At 54.4% G+C, this 22,297-nt stretch overlaps 1 protein-coding gene across 1 annotated transcript in view; it reads left to right on the forward strand.

Annotated features, from left to right (window-relative positions):
* The window catches only part of MRC2 (mannose receptor C-type 2), a 54,610-nt gene that overhangs the window by 18,799 nt on the left and 13,514 nt on the right, over positions 1-22,297 (forward strand). Inside the window, exons 2-11 of the mRNA XM_012747377.3 lie at positions 11,477-11,878; positions 12,672-12,845; positions 13,002-13,166; positions 13,391-13,504; positions 13,974-14,117; positions 17,013-17,201; positions 17,350-17,504; positions 18,989-19,096; positions 20,641-20,756; positions 21,570-21,718. Of these exons, the coding sequence (XP_012602831.2) occupies positions 11,477-11,878; positions 12,672-12,845; positions 13,002-13,166; positions 13,391-13,504; positions 13,974-14,117; positions 17,013-17,201; positions 17,350-17,504; positions 18,989-19,096; positions 20,641-20,756; positions 21,570-21,718 (1,716 nt within the window). The remainder of the gene's footprint in view (positions 1-11,476; positions 11,879-12,671; positions 12,846-13,001; positions 13,167-13,390; positions 13,505-13,973; positions 14,118-17,012; positions 17,202-17,349; positions 17,505-18,988; positions 19,097-20,640; positions 20,757-21,569; positions 21,719-22,297) is intronic.

Below are 22,297 nucleotides of genomic sequence, written 5' to 3' on the forward strand. Positions count from 1 at the left end.
TTGCCTAGGCTAGAGTGAATGCCGTGGCGTCAGCCTAGCTCACAGCAACCTCAAACTCCTGGGCTCAAGCGATCCTTCTGTCTCAGCCTCCCAAGTAGCTGGGACTACAGGCATGAGCCACCATGCCCGGCTAATTTTTTCTATATATATTAGTTGGCCAATTAGTTTCTTTCTATTTATAGTAGAGACGGGGTCTCGCTCTTGCTCAGGCTGGTTTCGAACTCCCGACCTCGAGCGATCCGCCCGCCTCGGCCTCCCAGAGAGCTAGGATTACAGGCGTGAGCCACCGCGCCCGGCCCCCTCTGGTCATTCTTAATAGAGCCCAGGATACTGAAGAATGTTTTGCCACTCTGAGAGGAAACAATTGTGCAACCCTGACAATTTATGGCCACTCCCATTCCACCTGGGGAGAGGGTGGCAAAAGGGCTGGGTAGAGACTGTGGCAAGCCGGTGAGCCCACGCCCAGGTGGGCAGCTCCATCTGGCCCCTGTGCCTGCTCCCTGCAGGCTGCTGCCTCCTGATGATTCCGGGAGAAGCTGAAAATCCACGTTTTTATGTGGAATCTCTTGAGTTTTAAATGTTGGCTCACTTTTCTTTTACACACCCTGAAGCCCAAACACAGCTTGCCTGTTGGCTGGCTATCGGTTTACAATACCTGGAGTAGTTATTTGGCGTCAGTCTGGGCTCTTTCCCGTTATTGTTATCAAGATGTTTAATCTCGCAGTTATTTAATGTCTCGGTTTCTTCATCTGTCACATGGAGATAAGAATTTTCCCTACATCTGAGGGTTGCTGTGAGGATTAGTGGGAAAGCCTCAAAACCCAGTGCCTGGCACCTAGCAAGCACCTGGTCAATGTTAACTCAAATCAGTATTTGTGTCTCTTTCCACAAGTGCAGGGGGACTGTATGTCCCAGTTCATGCTTGTTGTGCTGGAGTGATTATTACTAACTCCCCATTTCATTCTCAATAGTGGATAATACCTTACATGGCCAGCCTGGATAAGCAAATACTTGCATTGTGTTGTTTAGGACTTCACCAAGTTTGAGACCTAATAAAAAGGCCACGGTTCCTGTTGTTTAAGTCTGCTTGGACAAGTCACCCTTACCTCTCTGTGCTTCAGTTTTCACTTCATAAACGATTGACAAGATGAATTCTGAGATGCCTCAGTTCACATTCATCCTGTCATTTGACAAACATTTATCACAAGTCCAAACTGTTCCCGGCAAAGACACCCAGGACATGGAGAGGCCAGGGACAGAACCTGGGTCCCCCACAGACGCCTGGCCAAAGAGGACCTTCCGTGCAGGTTGGTGGGAAAGAATCACTGCCCTTTTTTTCAAGTGTTACTTGAAAGACTGTTACCAAGAAATTGAATTGAATGTTAACATTTTAAACCTCAGTTTCTCACAAATCATTACATTTCAGTACAATTCTCTACACATTTCTTTTGTGTGTGTGGGGGGGTATCTAAATTTTTTCTTATTTAGAAAACTAATATAAGTGTTAATTATGGAAAATTATAAATTACAGAAAGGCCCAAAGATTTTCTTCATTTCTGTTGATTCTGCAGCGTGGGAAGGCTTCTAATACTTTAGCTTTATGTTCCTCCCCACCCACCCACCCCACACCTCTGTGGCCTTTTGTCCCAAACTACATTTTTAAAAAAAATGCTCTCAGGGCCCAATGCAGTGGCACTTGTCTATAATGCAGCACTTTGGGAGACCTAGGTGGGAGGATCGCTTTGAGGCCAGGAGTTCGAGACCAGCCTGAGCAAGACAGTGAGATCTTCACCACACACACACACACACACACACACACACACACGGACGCCCCTTACAAAAACATTTAAAAATTAGTCAGATGCGGTGGCACAAGTTTGTAATCCCAGTAATCTCTGTTACTTAGAGGCTGAAGCGGGAGGCTCTTTTGAGCCTAAAAGTTCAAGGCCACCGTGGGCTAATTGGCCACTGTCGCAGGCTGGGCAATAGAGCAAGACTCTGTCTCTCAAAACAAAAATGCTCTCCCCAAATTTGTGTGGGTGTCTCCTAATAAATTCACTCATGAATTCATCTTCTATCAGCCAGTTATGGAGTCCTAAGCCGGCACTGCGGCCAGGGCTCCAGATGGGCTCTCCCATCAGATTTTAGGAAGTGCCATGTGTACAACTCCCTCCCACCAAAGACACAAAAGCGTGGCTCTGCAGAGGCCTTTGGGACCTGACTTGCTGAGTAGGTGGCCATTGTTGTTGGCGATGTGGTCCTCGCAAGGCTGCAAGTGATGGATGGCTTCGCCTGGCACAGCCCTGCCCCCACCCACGTGCGCCCCAGTGCTATCCCTGAATTCTTCCCTTCGTGGTCAGCCGGGTCAATGAGGTTGGATTGTGCTGGCTCAGAAAGCCACTTCCTGCCATCACCAGAGCCAGCCGTTGTTGTGTAAGTCCCCCCACGGGGAAGGAAGTGGCTGTTGGACTGTTTATTTTGGCTGTGGGCTTGCAGACGGCGCCGGGGGCAGAGGCCGCACAGGCCGGTTTGCTGAGCTGGGCCGGGCCGAGGGGGTGCACCGAGGGGGTGCACCGCAGATCTGGTGGGAGCACGAGTTGGAGGGGAGAGGGACAGCCCTCGGATGGGGGGAAGGGGACACCCCACCCAGACCCCAAACTCCTAGGGCAGGTGGGTCTCTGCGCCCCCGACCCTAGGCCCAGGGGTGAAGAAGGAAGGGGTCAAGGTGTGCTGGGGGTTGGAGGCCTTGGGCTGCTCACCCCCCTTCATCCTGCAAGAGGGGCCTGGGAAAGGACTGCCTGAAAATACTGTGATGCTTTGCTCTGAGAAGACAAAAGCCAGCAGGGGATGAGATCAAACACCATTGCATGGCAAGAGGGAGGCCAGGCCGGCTGAGGATTCCCAGAGAACCCAGGGCAGCCCCCACCCAGCCCACACCACCTGGGGTGGGGGCCGGGCACCAACAGAAGATGAAAGTGCCTTCCTGAACTCGGATTCTCGCTCCCCACCACCCCCTGCACATCCCCCTTCTGGCATTTAGTAGGTGGAGGTGACAGTCCAACCTCTTAACCCGTTTAACCCATTGCCTGTCAGAGTTTGCTTTAACATCTGTCCAGAATACAGGATATCACATTCTGCAATGCAGAGATTTTAAACAGAGAGAAAAGCATCTCTGCACATGCATGGTGAAGGAAGCCTGGGAGCTGGGGCCAGAGACTGCACACATCGTGTGACAGCAACAGAGCAGCCCCTGGCTGTGTGCACAGTTTGGGCACAGGCACTTTAAGCAATGGGAGGCAGGCATTTGGCCTGGCGGCAATAGGAGCCTTTGGGGAGGAAGGAGGAGAGATGAAAAGCAGAGGACGGAGGGCAGCCCGCCATAGCTCAGGACTTTGGTGGGGGTGTTGCACAGTAGGGCCGGGTACCGCGGCTGCATGTCATGGGGCCCAGCCCTGGATGGAATGGAAGAGATGCTCCCCTCCCCCCAGCCCAGGGTAGAACGTGCATGCATGGACATGGACAGAGTCTCTAGCCAGCGGTGCTGCAGGGTGGGGTGCTGGGTCCCCAGGGTTGGCCCCTTAGCAGGGCGGGGCTGGCAGCTTCTGCTGACTCAGGGACGTTTCTAGGCCTGGCCTCAGGGCCAAACGGCTCATTGAAAACAGCTGCTCCTCTTGGCTGGCGGCCCTTTGGGCAGCCTCTGGCTCTCCCTGGGATGACCCCTAGCCTCTGCTGGCCTGGGGAGGGGGCGCTCAGCAGCTGGAGGCCACACTGCCATGCCCTCAAGAACCGATTGGGTCCTCCTCCAGGGCTTGTCAGCTGGCCCCCCAGTCCCCAGGAGCTAAGCCAGGGGGCCCGGGGCCGTGCATTCCTGTCTCCAGCCTTTGCTCCTTCAGTTCCTCAACTTGGAACACCCTCCTCGTCCTTGTCTCTGCTTGCGACTCTCAGGGTTATGTTCGACATGCCTCTCATTCAACACATATTTGTCGAGAGTCTGCGGCACGCCAGGCACCATGCTAGAATTAACTTCTCATCTGTCTCCTTCAGCCACGATGTCTTCAACTCGCAATGGAGAGCAGCCGTCCTATCTGAGGTCAGACCTCTGGCTGCTTCACTGCTGGGCCAGTCTGGGTTAGCTGCTGGGACAGCTGAGAGCTTTGCTCCAGAGGGACAAACTGTCGTCAAGACTTTGCACTCAGCCTGAGGGCTCAACCAAAGCATTGCATGTGCCTTTATTTATTTATTTTTATTTTATTTTTTGACAGCAGCCTGTATCTGTATGCATGTGCCTTTAAAGCAGACAGGAAGGGAAAGGAGGTCTCAGTGACTGCGACCTGCAGCCCGGAGGGAAGAGATGGGGGTTACTCAATGCAGGGTGACTTGCTTTAAAACCCGGTTGCCTCTGATCATAGGAATTAATGTCCTGGGTGATGGCATGGATGCCCGAGAAGCAAGAAGCGTGGACTACATGTCAGAAAGATTCTTATCACACTTCAGTTATCTGCAGGGCCCATTTCTGCCCAACACCTTCGGCCCCAACTGTGCAGTATAAATTAGGTCTGTTTTGCATGCTTGTCAGTGTGGTGCTTTTGCTTTCTCACAGATTGCTTCATGAGTTCTGCCTCTCTGGCCTCGTTGTAAACAGCATGAGGGCAGAACCCATATCATCTGATTCCTTTTTAATTTCCCTGTAGTTCCTAGTACAGAGCTTCATAAAGGTTGGTCGGGTGATAAGGAGAAAGGGCTGAGGGTGCAGCCTCCAGGCACTGAGGTGCAGAGGCAAAAGCTGGTCTGACAGGTCAGAGGGGCTGCTGCAGACTGGGACAGAAGCCCACTGCAAACAAAACAAGCTCAGCAAAAAAGGGAATGCAGGAGCCCATGTGGCTGTGAATGATCCTGAGGGATTCACAGAATGCAGGGAAGAGCTGCAGGAACTGAGGGACAGGGACTGGGATCGGACGGACATCGAGCACAGCAAGGACTCCCTTCCTCCCCTGTGATCACTCGGCTCTGCTCAGCTCTGCTTCTCGTTATGTATTTTCCCCTCATGGTAGAACACATGGTATCGGCAGCCCCAGTCTAGCAATCTAAACAGAAAGAGGAAACTCTGTATTCCAGGGGAGTTCTTTGATCAGCCCTGTTTGAGTTATGTGCCCAAAGTGCGTGGCCAAGGGGATGGATACTGTCATCAGCCAACAAGTAGCCGGAGATGCATGATATATTTACACAAGGAGAAGAAGGAGTGGACGGGGAGTTTGCTGGGCTGACAAAAACAAAAGGCCAGAAATTATGGGCAGCTCAGTGAGGTCCAGGATTATGTCATCCTGGATCACCCTGCCAAACCATATGGCGATAAGGGCTGGGATCACATCCCTGTTGTTCGCCACTATATCCACAGTGCCTGACGCCATGCCTGACATCTATGAAATTCTTGGTAAATATTTGTGGAATGAATGAATGAGTTGTATCCAGCTGGTGCTCACTGCACAGCTACCTGCCTAGCTTCATTCATTTCCTTATTCACGTATTGAGTCAAAACTTGATGCTTAGCACTGAGCTGGGCATGGTATGATTGCCAACAAAATGCAACAGGTCTTCCCAAATGTCTTTGGGGAGGACAATCCCGAGATCCTTGTGAGGGGCCCTGCGCCCTCTGAGGTGGGCACTTTCACTCTCTGCACTGACGCCTGATGCTCCCACGCATGTGGCCCCGAGGCTGGAGGTGCAGATGAGGGTGGAGGGCCTCAGGTCAGGGGGCATCAGGCCTCTGCACACTTCCTACGTGCTCGATGAAGCACAGGACTCCTTCCTTCCCTTCCCTCTCTCCTCAGCGGTTCCAGCTCACAAAGGCTGAGCTCGTGCCCCTCCTCCACCGGATCCTGGAGAAAGAGCCTCCTTCTCTGAGGGCCCAGGCCCACCCTTGACATTGGGTGGGAAATGCTCTCCCAAGAGCCCCGACCCCCACCTTGGCAGAGTCCCCGGGATCCGCCTACTGCAGCTCCCTCGGGCTGTCCTTTGCTTTGTAGCTCTCCTAGGGGCCGCTCCTCTGGCCCCATTCCTTGTCCTTCTCTCGTTTGCTGCCAAGGCAGTTAGGGGACCTGCCTTCTTCACCCTCTGCCTCCTCTGGGTCCCCGCAGCCTTCCCATGTCTGCCTGACAGAGTCTCCGGGCCCCTGGGAGGCACAGAGCTCCCTCTGACGTGCCCAGTCACCTGGGCCTTTAGGGGCTTGTTTGTCCTCATGCCCTGCTGGGTCCAAACCCAGAGTTCTTCCCTGACTGGATTGTAAATCCTGTGGGGGCAGGGCGGCGCTGTGTTTGCCAGAGCCCTCAGCGTTCCTGTAACGAGCTACACACCTAGCAGCTGCTCCACAGAGTTAGGTGGATTTGAACCCAGAATTTAAGATGTCAGAGGGAGGAAGGGGGCTCACAGCCATGCCTCATGTGACAGAGGAGGAAACTGAGGCTTTGAAAGGTTCTGCGACTGGATACTCTAGTCCCTTCCCCTTTCTGGGGCTCATTTCCTCATCTGTCAAGTGAGGGGAGGTTGGCCTCACCCTGGGAGTGGCCCCTGCGGACTAACCTGGGCCTCTTTCAGACACTTCATCTGCCATTTGTGACAACTGTCACAGCCGACAGGAGCAGATTTAGCACACGTGGATTTTCTGGCTGGGCATGGGGGGAAGCCAAGGGCCACTTTCTGTTGCTACTGGTTGTCCTTGCTGGACTGGCGCTGAGAATCAAATACCCAGCCCCTAAAGGAAGCCTAGGCAGTGCTGGATCAAGTCCGGGGGACAGTTTATGGTTTCTGGAGGGTGGTTGGGAAGTGTCGTAGTCTGTTTGGGGTGCTGTAACAAAATGCCATGAACAGGTGGCTTATAAACAGCAGAAACTTATTTCTCACAGTTTCGGGGGCCAGGAAGCCCAAGATCAAGGTGCTGGCAGACTCAATGTCTAGTGAGGGTGTGCTTGCTCAGACAGCATCTTCTCCCTGTCGTTTCACACGGTGGCTGGGCGAGGGGCTCTCAGGGGGCTCTTGTATAACGGCACTAACCTGACTCATGAGGGTTCTGCCCTCACGAGGCACCTCTCCAAGGCCCCACCTCCTAGTGCCGTCCCCTTGGGGGGCTGAGATATCAACATATGCATTTTGAGGGTTGGCACAAATATGCAGTTTGTGGCAGGAGAGAAGGAACAGGTGAAGGGTAGAGACCCAGAACCGGGTGGGGGCATCAGCTGCGGCAGTCACCCAGCTGGACCTTCAGGGCTCATCTGGCCCAGAGAGGACCCTCATCCTGGTGCTGCCAGCGGATAGAGAGGCAGGGTCCCTGCCCACCGGCCTTTCCCACTGTGGTGTTTTGAGCGCTCAGTGGCGGGAGCTGTGGGCAGTTGTGTTTCAGGAAAATAAATCCGGCAGCTGGGACAAGGAGCAGAAGGATAGGAGGGCTGGTTATCTAGGCATGTGACACATTCATTCATGCATGCGTTCATCCGCTCATTCAGTAGTTAAGCACTACTCCGTGTCAGGCTGGGGACCAGTGGGGCGAAGGCAGAGAAAGTCCTCCTGAGCTTGTGAGCAAGAAGAGAGACACAGAACATAAACCGAACATGTCACATAACGGGTTCTGCTTCTGGAAATGTTCTGCAGAGCAGCTTGTATCAGTCTCACTCACTCTCTGGCTAAGAATGCTTACCGACGAAAGATAAAGTATAAAACATGGTGGTTTGAAGGCACTGGATGGCAATGAAAACCAGAAGGATGTAGCAAGGAAAAAAACCTTGAAAGAAAAGACCAGAATAGGTGAGTGGCACATTTAACTAGCTTCTCCCCCCTGAGCACACTGCTCGCTTTGAGGAACTCACACAGAAAGTGGCAGTTTTACTGGTTTGTAGAAACAGAGGTCAGAGTTGGGAATCACTAGAAAGGCTTAAAATTGAAAAAGAAAGGAAAAGGAGCCTTGGAGAGAAAGGAGCCACAGAGATTCCTCCTGCAGATTTTCCTCAATTCTGTGTTCGGCGACTCTTCGACGGTGCATTTGCAGGGTGAGGCTCTAAGCAGCCAGGAGGCAGAGGTTTCAGCTGCTCCCTGGTGTTGAGGAAAGAGTTTAGGATTCAAGTTCCACCAAGTTTGAGGGGCTTGGTAGAAATGTACAGCTTTCTTTTGAAATCCCAGAAGGGCCTCGCCTTATGATTAAATCCAAGGTTAAGAGCCACACCCTAAGACTAAAAGCAAAACCCAAACAGCCCCACCCTAGCAAAACCTAACACCAAGCCTCCACAGGATCATGGTGATCCACCGGTAATTTAACTGCCTGCCAGAACAAAACTCAGCACTATTTATAGGAAGATAAAAAAATCCAGATTCCCCATAACATATCATATACAACATCTAGTATACAATAAAATAAGTCCAGACTCCTTATGGCATTATCTATGATGTCCAGTATATGATAAAAATTACTAGACGTGTAGGCTGCAGGAAAGAGTGACCAATAATCAAGAGAAAAAATAGTCAATAGATGCAGATTCACAGAGAACCCAGATGTTGAAAAAACATCAGATAATAAGTGCTGTGAAGAGAATTATTGTACAGTCAAGCGATATGATTGAGAACAACTGTGGTCACTTTAGACTGGGAAACCAGGGCCAGGTAGAGGAAAAAATACAAGGAGCCAGGCCTGTTCAAGGAAGAAAAAGGTCAATAGAGCTTGAGCAAGGGAAAGAAATAGGATCTGAGATCAGACTGGGAGGCAGGACCAGATCATGTCCAACCTGTAGCTCATAGTAAAGAGCTTGAATTTTATTTGAAGACAGATCAATCACCTTTGAAGGAATTTCAGCAGGAGGAAGACTTACCTGACTTCTGTTTTTTTTTCTTTTTTTTTCTTTTACCGTGAGTGAAGCTGTCATTTCAAATATTTAAGAGCCATTTGGGGCGAGGCGCGGTGCGGTGACTCATGCCTGTAATCCTAGCACTCTGGCAGGCGGAGTGCTTGAGGTCAGGAGTTCGAAACCAGCCTGAGCAAGACCGAGACCCCATCTCTACTAAAAATAGAAACAAATTAATTGGCCAACTAAAATCATATAGAAAAAATTAGCCGGGCATGGTGGCACATGCCTGTAGTCCCAGCTACTTGGGAGGCTGAGGCAGAAGGATCGCTTGAGCCCAGAAGTTTGAGGTTGCTATGAGCTAGGCTGACGCCAGGGCACTCACTCTAGCCTGGGCAAAAAGTGAGACTCTGTCTCAAAAAAAAAAAAAAAAAAAGAGCCAATTGGCATTTCCTTTTTTTTGCTCTCTATGCATAATTTTTACTCATCTTCTATTGCATCATTGATATTTTCTTCATAATTTATTTGTTTGTTTGGTAGAAGATCTTTTAAAATTGTTTTTTAAATTTTTATTTATTTTAATTTTTTTTAGAGACAAGGTCTTGCTCTGTTGCTCAGGCTGGGGTGCAGTGGCACCATCATAGCTTAGTGTAACCTTGAACTCCTGGGCTCAAGTGATTCTCCTGCCTCAGCCTCCCAAGTAGCTGGGACTACAGGCATGTGTCACCACGCCCAGCTAATTTTTCAAAAATTGTTTTGTAACAATGGGGTCTTGCTCAGGCTGGCCTCAAGGGCTCTGCTTGCCTCAGCCTCCCAAAGTGTTGGGATTATAGGCATGAGCCACAGCACCTGGTCCCTGTCATTTAAATTTTGACCTTGCTTATGGCATTTATGTTGCCATGAAAAAATTCTTTTTTATAAAAAATATCTTGCTGTTTTGTTTGAATTCGTTGAATTCATCACTGTTTTCTTTATGACCTTCAATACTCCAGTAGTATTAACAATTTTTTTTTTCTGGAACTGATTTACATCTTTAAAAGATCATTCTGGCTGTCTATGGAGAATGGACTATAGAGAGATGCCAGAGCCAGCTTGGGGAGAACAGAAAGAACGTGGGATTTGGTCTCAGGAAACTAGGGCCAAATTTCAGCTCCATCCCTTACCCGTCTTATCACTGGTCATCAAATTGCTTCACCATCGTTAGTCAATTTTTTAACTATAACATAGAATAATAATAATAACAACGCTGAACATTTACAGCGCTCTTACTGTGTGCCAGTTTCTGTTCCAAACACTTCCCGTGTGTTATCTCATTTAATCTTTGCCATAGTCTTAGGATGAGAAAAGAGGGGCATGGAGAGGTTGAGCACCTCGCCTGAGTCACGCATTCAGTGGCAGAGCTGAGTCCCCACACCGCAGTCTGATTCATGCTCGAAAGGCATGCAAATGATCCTGCGAGCCGTGGGTGCGGCGGCTCCCTGGAGACTGGGATGTGCTCTCTGCGTGTGTCGCGTGCTGAAGTGGCAGCCGGGGAGCAAGAGAAGGGTGGATGTCAGAGAGACCTGGGTTTGCTTCCTGGCTGTGTGACGCTGTGAGTAGGTCACTTATTTCTCGGCCTCAGTCTAGCTTTTGTTTTGTTTTCCTTTTTCTCTCTCTTTCTTTCTTTCTTTCTTTCTTTCTTTCTTTCTTTCTTTCTTTCTTTCTTTCTTTCTTTCTTTCTTTCTTTCTTTCTTTCTTTCTTTCTTTTCTTTCTTCTTCATTATTGAGACATCATTCACATACCATTAAATCCGCTCATTTACAATAAACGATTTATTGGGTTTTAGTTTATGCATGGAGTCGTACAACTATCATCGATCTACTTTTAGAACATTTTCATCACCCCAAGAAAGAAACATCATTCCCTTTAGCAGTCACTGCCCATTCCTGTTACTGCCACCCCAGCCCTGGGCAACCTTCTGTGTCTGCACATTTAAGCCTCTTTTCTTACTCGGTAAAGTTGGTGTGCTGGGGTGGGAGGATGTCCAGTGTCTTCCGCAGAGGGTGTCTGCTCAGCGAGGAGATGGATGAAAAGAGGAAAGATTGAGTAAGCCAAAGAGTTAAATTGCTCTGTCCAAAAACTAAAGCGTCTGTGTGTGAGGCGTGAGAGTGATTTGGGAAGATTCTAGAAGGCCGAAAGGATGGAACCAGTGAAGCTGAGAGGCAGGGGTGGGATGGGGTGGGGGAAAGGGTGAGACATAATGCCTCCAGGCCAGGAAAGAACTTAGGGCAGAACAAGCTTGCTGTGTAACAGAGGTTGAGACAGAGGTTGCAGTGCGGTGTGTGGTGTAAACGCCTCCATTGCTCCTTGTAAAATCTTCAGAAAAGCGTACGCGACTTGCCAGGTGGAGTCGGATTTGCTTTTGGGGGTGGGACAGAGCGCTGAGTCCCGCCTCCAGGTGGGCCTGGGGCTAGAACAGAGGCTGGCCACGCATGGGGCACAGGGGCATGCAGTGCCCCTCACCCCCACTCAGTGAGGACTGTGTGATTTAACACATGCGAAAAGGCTCGCAACTCATCGCTGGGCACTGGTCAGTCTGCAAGGGCCACACCAGTCCGCAAGGGCCAGCCAGGAAAGCCCCTGTGATAGCTTCGTGTCCTGCCTTCCCTTCCAGAACCCAACGTCTTCCTCATCTTCAGCCACGGACTGCAGGGCTGCCTGGAGGCCCAGGGTGGGCAGGTCAGAGTCACCCCGGCCTGCAATGCCAGTCTCCCTGCCCAGCGCTGGAAGTGGGTCTCCCGGAACCGGCTCTTCAATCTGGGCACCATGCAGTGCCTGGGCACAGGCTGGCCGGGCACCAACACCACGGCCTCCCTGGGCATGTATGAGTGTGACCGGGAGGCACTGAATCTTCGCTGGCACTGTCGCACACTGGGTGACCAGTTGTCCCTGCTCCTGGGGGGCCGAGCTGGCAACTTCTCCAAGCCTGGCACCCTTGAGCGGGGAGACCAGACCCGCGGTGGCCAGTGGCGCATCTATGGCAGCGAGGAGGATCTGTGTGCCCGGCCCTACTATGGTGAGGGGCTGCTTGCGGGCGAGGGGGTGGGGCCCCTGGTGATCCACAGAGTGGAGCCATGGAGGGACAGACTCCTGAGTGACAAAGCCTTTGGCTTCTGCGGACCCTTGGCAGTCACATCTTTAATTATAATAGGAAGCATTTTTGAATAATTAATAAAATTTACTTCAAAGCATTTAATTTACTTTTTTAAAATTTTCAAAATTAATACACACTTGTAAAGACTTCAACTAGTACAAAAGTATATAACATAAAATGAAATGAAAATTCCCTCTCCCCAGGCCCACTCTGCAGGGAGACCCTGTGGCAGCCCCCACAGGCATCTTAGTCCCAATTTTGCAGGTGATGAATGGGGATTAGAGTCACCCAGGGAGGGGCCTCTGGTAGTGGGCAGCTCCATCCTGGGGGGCCTTTCCTGGAAGCCACCTGAGTTCCAAGATGGAACTTTTTCAGGGGGGCCTGGAGCCTCTGGGCAGGGCAGCTGAGCCGGGATTCCTTCAGGCTCAGCCTGGGGGTGAGTTGGAGGCCCCTCACCCACTGGATTTCAGACAGGCCTAGGGGCACTGGGGCAGCCCCTTCCAGCCCTGTGAGATGAGCAGCAGGACCTCCCCCAAGCTCCTGGGCTGGCCCAACAGCAGTGGAGCCTTAAAGCCACTGTCTGGCGCTGGCGCCTTCTCCCATGTGTTGCTGACCCCCGCCCACCCCCAGCTCCCCGGGTCATAGGGGATTTTCCTCAAGGGGTGAGGGTGGCAGCCTCTGGGCTCCAGATGCCAAGGGCTCCCCTCCCCTGCAGAGGTCTACACCATCCAGGGGAACTCCCACGGGAAGCCGTGCACCATCCCTTTCAAATATGACAACCAGTGGTTCCACGGCTGCACCAGCACGGGCCGGGAGGACGGGCACCTGTGGTGCGCCACCACCCAGGACTACGGCAAAGACGAGCGCTGGGGCTTCTGCCCCATCAAGAGTGAGAGCGGCGGGCAGGAGGGAGGCTGGTGATGAGGGGTCCCCTCCTACCTGGCGCAGCCTGTGGGGGTGCAGTCTGTGTACTCCCAAGGGCCCCCTGCATGGGCCTGAAGGAGTGAGCTGGGGAGGGACCATTATCGGGCTGTCATGGTGGCAGGTAACGACTGCGAGACCTTCTGGGACAAGGACCAGCTGACTGACAGCTGCTACCAGTTTAACTTCCAGTCCACGCTGTCTTGGAGGGAGGCCTGGGCCAGTTGCGAGCAGCAGGGGGCCGATCTGCTGAGCATCACGGAGATCCACGAGCAGACTTACATCAACGGTGGGCGAGGAGGCAGTGGGTGGGTGAGGGTGGGCGGGGGTCTCACCCTCCTGGGGGCAGGGTGGGTGCCAGGAGCCTGAGACCTGCTCCTACGTTTGGAGGGCCCTGAGCCCTTTCTCCGTGGGGGTGGGTTGGGGGACAGGTGCTGTTGCTGGGGCAGGTGGCGGAGACAGCAGGAGGGCTATGGCTGGGCCTCCCCTGCTCAGCGCCCCACCTGCTGCCAGGGCTCCTGACCGGGTACAGCTCCACCCTGTGGATTGGCCTTAATGACCTGGACACCAGTGGAGGTTGGCAGTGGTCGGACAACTCGCCCCTCAAGTACCTCAACTGGGAGAGTGGTGAGGCTCGAGGGTGGGTGCAGGGTGGCCGAGGGACCCGGCAGGCCTCCCATTTGCTGCTCGTGCCCTACTCCCGGCTGGCAGTGGGGGTGTGGGGAGCACAATTTCCACCCCCTCCTGGCCTGGGCCCCACTCGCCCCCACAGTGTGGCTCTACCCCTGGCGTGTGGACTGGATTTCAGCCTCCACTCTCCCCTCCAGCCACCATAGGGACAGCGAGCAGCAGGGCACAACCCGCAGGCTGGCCAGGGGGACAGGGCTGGTTGTGGGGCGCTGGGAGTGGGTTTAGGACGACACAGGCCCAGGTTAGAAGTGGCGAGGACTCCACGGTGGAGCCTAGGCCAAGGGCTGGGCTCACAGCTGGCTCAGGCTTTGGAGGGGCCGAGGGAGGAAGGGGGTTCGAGGAGGGCTCCAGGGCCATGAGGTGAGCTTCTCTCTCCTGGGGCGCTGGTGCCCTGCCCTGCCCACAGATCAGCCGGACAATCCCAGCGAGGAGAACTGTGGAGTGATCCGCACCGAGTCCTCAGGCGGTTGGCAGAACCGGGACTGCAGCATCGCGCTGCCCTACGTGTGCAAGAAGAAGCCGAACGCCACGGCCGAGCCCATCCCTCCAGGTGAGCCAGGGGCTGGGCTCATCAGGGTCACAGCCAGAGCCACCTGCCTCCCCTACTGCTACCTCCACAGCACAAGGTGACCTGGACCTTTCTCTTCTTACTTAATTGTTCAGCTAAAGTCTGAACAAATTGGAACGTACCATTTCATTCATTCGGGGAACATTTGTTGAGATCTGTGTTAAAATGCTGGCGACACTCACTGTGCCCTTGTGGAGGCCACAGTCTGCTGGCGGTGACAGACATCTCAACACACAATTCAAATATCCCAGGTCATGGGTTATTATAGAAATGTGGATAATAAGTGTTAGAGCACCCTAGGGAAGAAACTGATTAAGCTTCTGAGAGTTAAGGAGGGTTTTATGGAAGTGACATTTGATTTGGGCCTTTCAAGTTGAGCGTAAGTTTAAACAGGCATAAAGAGCTGTGGGGGAAGGGTGTTCCTGGCAGAGGGAACAGCATGGGCAAAGGCATGGAGGCCTGGAAGTAGACAGCAGCTTTGGGGTGGTGAGTATTGCAGTTTGGTTGGCGTGTAGACGCTAAGTACTTAAAGTGTGGTGCCCCCACCAGCAGCGCAGCATTTCCGGGAGGTTGTTAGAAATGCACCCTGTAAGGTCCCACCCCAGGTTAATTGGATCAGAAGCTGCCTTTAACAGGATCCCCAGGTACAGTGTCACCTGCAGGTACAGTCTGGGAAGCACTGGCTTAGAGGGCACCGTGAGGAGCAGAGTTGGGAAAGGCAGGTCGCAGCTGGTCCCTGGAGGGTCTTGGCTGCTGGGAGACGTTTGGGTGGGTCAGGGAGGCTCTGGAGAGCCTTTGCAGGTTTCTAAGCCAGGGAGTGTCTTGCTCACATTGGTGATTCATAGAGATAGCTCTAGGGGCCTCCTGGAAGAGTTGGGGTGATGGGCCGGGCCTGCTTTGGGGACTCTGCCCCTTATTGCTGTGTGGCCCTGGGCAAGCAGCAGTTTCTGAGGTGCAATCTTCTTCTGCAGATTGAGAATAAACTCACCTCTCTTGCAGGGTGATTCTGAGTAAGGGGGGGCAGGACCTGGCCTGGCACAAAGGAGCCTCTGTAGGTGGATGTTAATCAGTGCAGGTTGGAGGGGCTACTGCAGGAGTTTGAGAAGCCGTGGGAATAATGAAGAAGGAAAATATGGCAAAACAAGAAAAAAAAATCTACAGACCCATAGAAAGTAAACAGTTTATAGAGCAAAACGTGTGCTCCTGACCATTCAAGTCTAGCCAGAGACTGATTCAGGACTGCTGGCCACCGCTTTCTCCCCCACCCCGCAGGGGTCAGGAGCATGGGCAGCCCCATCTAGGGCACCCCCACCTCCAGCTGGAGGGAGCCCGGGGCGGGCACCAACCCAGCTTTCCCAGAAGCAGCTTTCTGAAGGGCGACCACAGGAGAGCGGGGTGTGGGCATGCCTACCCCATTTGTGGGCCCCGCGGGACTGGTCCCTCACCCATTCCTCTGCTCTGTGCGTCTTACCAAAGTGGCCCCTGTGGGGAGTCCTGCCCCGGGGCCTGCGCACCGCAGATATGTCTGTGGCCTCCATTTCCTCCCTCACCCCAGCCCGCATCTCCCTGCATGCGGCATATTCTAGGCAGTTGTTCCGGCGGGCTCTGCTTTCTGGGTCTCCTCTCTTAGGGCATGTGGCTCGTGCCGACTTGCCCCAACGCGCCTGCATTTCCCGACCTGGTGCCCCAAAGCGCCCGCATTTCCCGATGTCGTGCCCCAAAGGGCCCGCATTTCCCGACGTCGTGCCCCAAAGGGCCCGCATTTCCCGACGTCGTGCCCCAAAGCGCCCGCATTTCCCGACCTCCCTTCCTCTCTTCCCGAGGCCCACCCCCCGGGGCCGAACAGCCACTAACATTCACTTGTCTGGGGCGGCAGCCTCGGGCTTAGATCATTGGTCAACAAGAGATGATTGACAGGTTCTGGAGCCAAATAGCGAGCACTCTCGTGCTCTCAGCCCTCCCACTTAGCCGGGAACGCGCAAACAGGTCCGGCTGTACCTGGAGCGGTCCGCTGCGATGGAGCGGATCCCAGCACCTCGTCTGGGGCCTCGCTTCGAGCGGGCACATGCTTTCCTGCCCGACCAGGCAGAATCCTGCCCGAGCCTGACGTTGTGGGTGGTTTGGTGAAGTCCTGTTTTCTCTTGCCAAGACCCAAGCGAGGGCTCGTTTGCTTCAGCTGTCCTCGACCCCAGTCCCTAGCAGGTGAACCTGAAATACCCGGATGTGGGGCAAGGAGGGCCCAGGACTGCTCAGTTCCTCAGCTCTGAGTGCGGAGAGAGGGTGTGGGGGTCGGGGAAAAATCAAGAGGAGGAAACCCGGCCAGGGAGTGAGGCCAATCTGTAGTGACTTTGCGCACCCCTGATGAGCCCGGCCGCCCACCCATCACGACCTCCGACTCGGGTGGGCCTGACTGGGCCGCCCTTAGTGGCTCACGGCCCCATTTCCTCACTCCCTTCATGCAGGACTGCCCAGGCCAGCAGAGTGGGCATTCAGTAAACGTTATTTGAGAGAGTAATGGTGGTTCCGTTTATTTGCCAAGGTGGCCATGAGCTAAGTTTGAATCTCAGAGCAGGAAACCCCATTTGGGCCCCGTTCGTCCTCACTCCCCACTCATCTTTTTCTGAGAGCCGCAGCCAGAGGGGCTGTCCTATCCAGGGTGGAATCTGCCACCACGGCCTGGGGCTCTGCCCCTGGGCCTCCAGCAGATGAAAGGTTTCATCTGTTCAGCATCTCCAAGACCTGTCCCAGTGGAGAGGGCTGATCTGGGGCAGGTTTGGGGAGGCGGAGACTTGGAGGCCCTGCCTGTGTTGACACCCAGTGGTTGGTACCGGGACTGGCGGCCGGGCCTCTGAGCAGTGGCCTCGTGGGTCTCTGCAGACAAGTGGGCCAACGTGAAGGTGGAATGTGAGCCGAGCTGGCAGCCCTTCCAGGGCCACTGCTACCGCCTACAGGCGGAGAAGCGCAGCTGGCAGGAATCCAAGAAGGCGTGTCTGCGGGGCGGCGGCGACCTGCTCAGCATCCACAGCATGGCCGAGCTGGAATTCATCACCAAGCAGATCAAGCAAGGTGAGGGGCTGCCCGTCCATGCGTCTGGGGTGGAGGACAGGGCCTTTCCACTGCCCACCCTGTCCTGCCTCAAGCCTTGCTCCCCTGCTGGTGGCTGAGGCTGACTTCTCAGTGTCTTCTCTGCTCTCCTCTCCTGCTGCACCCCCAGAGGTGGAGGAACTTTGGATCGGCCTCAACGATTTGAAACTGCAGATGAATTTCGAGTGGTCTGATGGAAGCCTTGTGAGCTTCACCCACTGGCACCCCTTTGAGCCTAACAACTTCCGGGACAGTCTGGAGGACTGTGTCACCATCTGGGGGCCGGTGAGACCCCCTCTCCCTGCCACAGGGCCACACAGAATACACCCCACCCTTCTGGTGCCACCCCAGCTGAAGGACAACATAATACCAGCGCTTGCCTAGAATCGTCCACGACTCTCGCTCGTCCTCTCAGCAGTCCTTTCCTTCCACAAGGGGCTGCTGCCAGGGTTTGAATCCCACCTCCACCCCCAACTAGCTGAGTCACCTTGGGCAAGTTACTAAGAGGGCCATTGGAAGGATTAAAGGAAGGCCTGGCGCATTCTTGACCTCCTGCCAGCTGTCCTTCCCCACCAGTAGGTGGCATCAGAACCCACATTATGTGGAGATTCTCCGTGAGCAGGCTATTCTCTGCCAGCTCTTACTCCTCGGACCCTCCTCAGCCCAGAGTCTTGTCTTCTCAAGAAATTATGGGGTTATGGGCCAGGTATGGTGGCTCATGGCTGTAATCCTAGCACTATGGGAGGCCGAGGTGAGAGGATTACTCGAGCTCAGGAGTTCAAGACCAGCCTGAGCAAGAGTGAGACCCTGTCTCTACTAAAAATAGACAAATTATCCAGGGACGGTGGGGTGCACCTGTAGTCCCAGCTACTCAGGAGGCTGAGGCAAGAGCATGGCTTGAGCCCAGGAGATTGAGGTTGCAGTGAACTACGATGACACCACTGCACTCTACCCAGGGTGAACAAAGAAGAAAAGAAAAGAAACTATGGGGTTATGACAGTCTGCCATGGTTTTGGCTTAGACACGGTGTGGGTAGGTGAAGGAATTGATTCAGGGATTCAAGCAGAGATAAGAGACCCTTTAAAAGGGATAAAACCATAGGAACAGACTACAGTCCTACAGATAGGACATTCTGCTATCAGATACTGCAAAGAGTGACAGGGATGACAATGGCAGAGCCATTTGCCCCTGTGGGTGCTATTTAAGAATTTCAAAACATTTTTTGAGTGTCTACTATGTGCCAAGGCATTTTTCTGGGTGGGACACACAAGCAAGGTAGAGCATCAAGGCAGATACACTGCTGGCGGGAGGGCTGAGGTGGTTATCGGGATCTGAGGTCTAAATTCCTCTTCAGCTCCCTCTGCCAGGATGCTCACCCTGGCCCTGCAGGCTCTCGCTACACATCTTGGGAATCCCAGCTGTCTGTCCCGCCATGGGCTACTCTAACAATCAGCCAATTTGTTTTTGATGTCTGTAAAATGAGCTATAAATAATTGAAATGAACACCTTTTCCCATTTAGACGGTGCTTGTTAAAGTCTCAAGGCATTTGCACATCAACTATCTGTGCTGTCTTCGACCCTGTGAGTCTTATTGAACTGATCCTGCTCTCCCGACGGTGCAGCCTGGGACACAGAGACATCGGGTCTAGCTCAGAATCACACAGCAAGTCAGGCAGGCTAGAAACCAGGCTAGAAACCAGGTTCCAAGAAGGGTTTGGGAGATTTGGGGGGAGGGGCACTAAGATTCTTCCCTCACCCTGTGTCTCTAGGAAGGTCGCTGGAATGACAGTCCCTGTAACCAGTCCTTGCCGTCCATCTGTAAGAAGGTGGGCCAGCCGAGCCAGGGGGCCGCTGAGGAGGACCATGGCTGCCGAAAGGTGAGGGTGTTTCTGGAGCTGCCTGGGTGGGGCCAGCCAGACGGGCTCCCAGGGGACGGAGGGACAGATGGAATCCTGCAGCCACTTGGCATTGCCCCCTTGGCGTCCTCCGTCTCTCAGCTCTCCAAACTGCTTGTTCCTGAAGGAGTGATATCGGATGGGCTGGGCTGGGTGGGGGTGTTGGGAGGAAGCCCCACCCCCAGGCCTGAGCCCTCGCTATGTGGGGAAGCCACTTCCCAGCGGCAGCAGAAAACGAGGGGGTGTGGGCTGGTCCCCTGAGCCTGGCCCAGTCACTGCGAGTGGAGGCAGCTGGGCGAGGCGTGGCCTCTGTGCACGCCCAGTCCTGCTTTGCGCCTTCTCTGTCTGATCCAGTGTGCGTGCTGCTCCGTCGCCCCTGGGGGAGCCAGGCCACTCGGTGTGTGCCTTCTCCCTCCTGTGTTCTTAGCCCCAGGGGGCCCCCAGAATGTGTTCAGGGAGGGAGGGGGTTAAGGAGTGAAAGGTGAATAAGTATGTAGGGGGTGACGGTGACTGGACCCACTTCCCTCCTCCAGGCCTCCAGCCGAGCAGGGGTGTGGGGGTGCAGGGCATGTGCTCAGGAAGGACACTTTGTGGCCTTTTGGCGCCTTCCCCCAGCCCCTCTGTCACACTGGCTCCTCTGTTTCCTTTGGATGAAGCCCCATACCACACCACACCCCATCTGCACCCCAAAGCCTCCCACAGAGGATGAGCAGGAACGCAAACAGGCATGACCCAATGGGGAGGAGGGAGAGCAGACCCGAGCCAGCTGCGCGTGTGGGGACCCGAATGGTGGGGCCTGGCCCCGGCTCTGTGCTGCTCCCATGGGGTGGAGGGAGCGAGCTGGGGAGGGATCCCTACTGCCGGCACCGGGGCAGCTGGAACGTGTGCGCGGGGTGTTGAGTGGCCATGGTTAACACCCCGGGATCACCAGGGGTTTAGCACGGCCCCTGCTGGGCAGATGCCTCCCCGGCACCCATCACTTCTCTTCTGCCCTGGCTCCTGCCAGCCGCCTGGCGCCAACACTGTGCCTGCCATCTCCTCTGAGCTCTTCCTCCCACCCCAGGCCAGGCATGTCCCCCGAGGACTCCAGCTTTTCCAGGCCCCCGGGGACTACCCAGCCCTCTTCATCCTGGCAACTGTCCCCAGCTCTTCAGCTCTGCTTTCCCAGCCAGCTGGCAGTCTCCCCACTGTCTCTTGGTTTAAATGCCGACAAGAGTCCTCTGATGGGCCATTCATCTTCCTGAGCCAGGCCGTGGGCTGGTCACTAGCTGCCTCTCGATCGGCTGCCCTGGGCCACACTTCCCCCCCAGGCCCACAGTTGTGGGTGCTGGTGGGGAGCAGGGTGGGGAGAGGGTCACGGTACAGAACACAGCACAGGAATTGCTGTCTCTGGGGTCAAGCAAGGGCCTCTGTCCTGCACACGTTCAGTGGTGCACCTGAGGGCACCCCCACCCTGGATTTGTGGGCCAGGGTGGAGGGTCGTCAGCCCCACAGATTCCCCTCTTCTGCCCACTATCTTGAGCCAGGGTTGGAAGTGGCACAGCCCGTCCTGCTACTGGCTGGGGGAGGACCAAGTGACCTACAGTGAGGCCCGGCGCCTGTGCACCGAGCAGGGCTCTCAGCTGGTCACCATCACCAACAGGTACGGGAGGGTGGATGCCCCCACCAGCCCTTGCCCACGCCCGAACCTAACATGGTCCCTCCCTCCACCGGACGGCGAAGCATCCTGCCATCATGCCCAGAGGGACCTGGAGTCCTCTGAGTCTCGGTGGCCTCCAGGGCCTTTTAAAAATCTTGTCACAAGCCGGGCGCGGTGGCTCACGCCTGTAATCCTAGCACTCTGGGAGGCTGAGGCGGGCGGATTGCTCAAGGTCAGAAGTTCGAAACCAGCCTGAGCAAGACCCCGTCTCTACTATAAGTAGAAACAAATTAATTGGCCAACTAATATATATAGAAAAAATGAGCCGGGCATGGTGGCGCATGCCTGTAGTCCCAGCTACTTGGGAGGCTGAGGCAGAAGGATTGCTTGAGCCCAGGAGTTTGAGGTTGCTGTGAGCGAGGCTGACGCCATGGCACTCACTCTAGCCTGGGCAACAAAGTGAGACTCTGTCTCAAAAAAAAAAAAAAAAAAAAAAAAAATCTTGTCACAAGAATGACTCCTACTTGTTACGTGACCCCAGTGTGGGACAGGGCCTGGGCAGGGCCCGGGGCAGGCGTAGGTGTGGGCTGGATGCCTGAGAAAGACAGGACTGGGCTGTGTCTGATTTTCTCTACTTTCTTTTTAGCAAGGGGTGTGGAGAGCTGGGTGGCTCCATGAGGCAGCTGCAGGGCACCCAGGGGTCCCCAGCTCCCTTAGCAAGGGCAGCCCCTAAGCTCCCCAGGCAAGGGCGTCTGGCCTGGGGCCCAGGGAGCGGTGGGGGTGAGCTCCCTGCCTTGACCAGCCTGTCTCCTGAAGGTTCGAGCAGGCCTTCGTCAACAGCCTTATCTACACCTGGGAGGGTGAGCACTTCTGGACGGCCCTGCAGGACCTCAACAGCACCGGCTCCTTCCGCTGGCTCAGCGGGGACGAAGTCATGTACACGCACTGGAACCGGGACCAGCCCGGTAAGCCCCTCCCCATGGCCCTTGGTCAGCCCCTTCTCTGACTTGCCTGGGTGAGACAGGGAGGCCGCGGTGGCTTTGCCCTGCCAGGACTGCCTTTGCCAGGACTGAGCCCCAGGCCTTCCTGGTAAACGGGTCGTTTGTACAGTGTGGGGTAGTAGCTCAGAGCACAAGCTCTAGAGCCAAACTGCCCGGCTCAGATCCTGACTCTGCTGTTACTAGCTGTGTCTCCTCTGAGCCTCAGTTTCCTCATCTGTCAAATGGGAATAATGGTGCCTTCCTCATAGCATTGATGTGAAGCTTAAATATAGGTGAAGTGCTAATACATGTAAAGCATTAACATATGTGAAGTGTTTAGAATGGTGAGCACAATGCAAGTGCTTGCTACTGCTGTTATGACCCTTTCACATTCATTATCTTTTGAACCCCTTAATAACCTAATGTGGTAGATAGCAGGTCAGGTTCAGAGAGGTTAAGCAACTTGCCTAAAACCTCACAGTGAGTGAACACAGAGCAAGACTCTGCCCCCCCCCATTCCCTTCCTCACACCTGGGCCTGACCCCGGGGAGCGTGTCCTTGCAG

Source organism: Microcebus murinus, chromosome 18 (assembly GCF_040939455.1).
Source record: "Microcebus murinus isolate Inina chromosome 18, M.murinus_Inina_mat1.0, whole genome shotgun sequence".
Taxonomy (NCBI): domain Eukaryota; kingdom Metazoa; phylum Chordata; class Mammalia; order Primates; family Cheirogaleidae; genus Microcebus; species Microcebus murinus.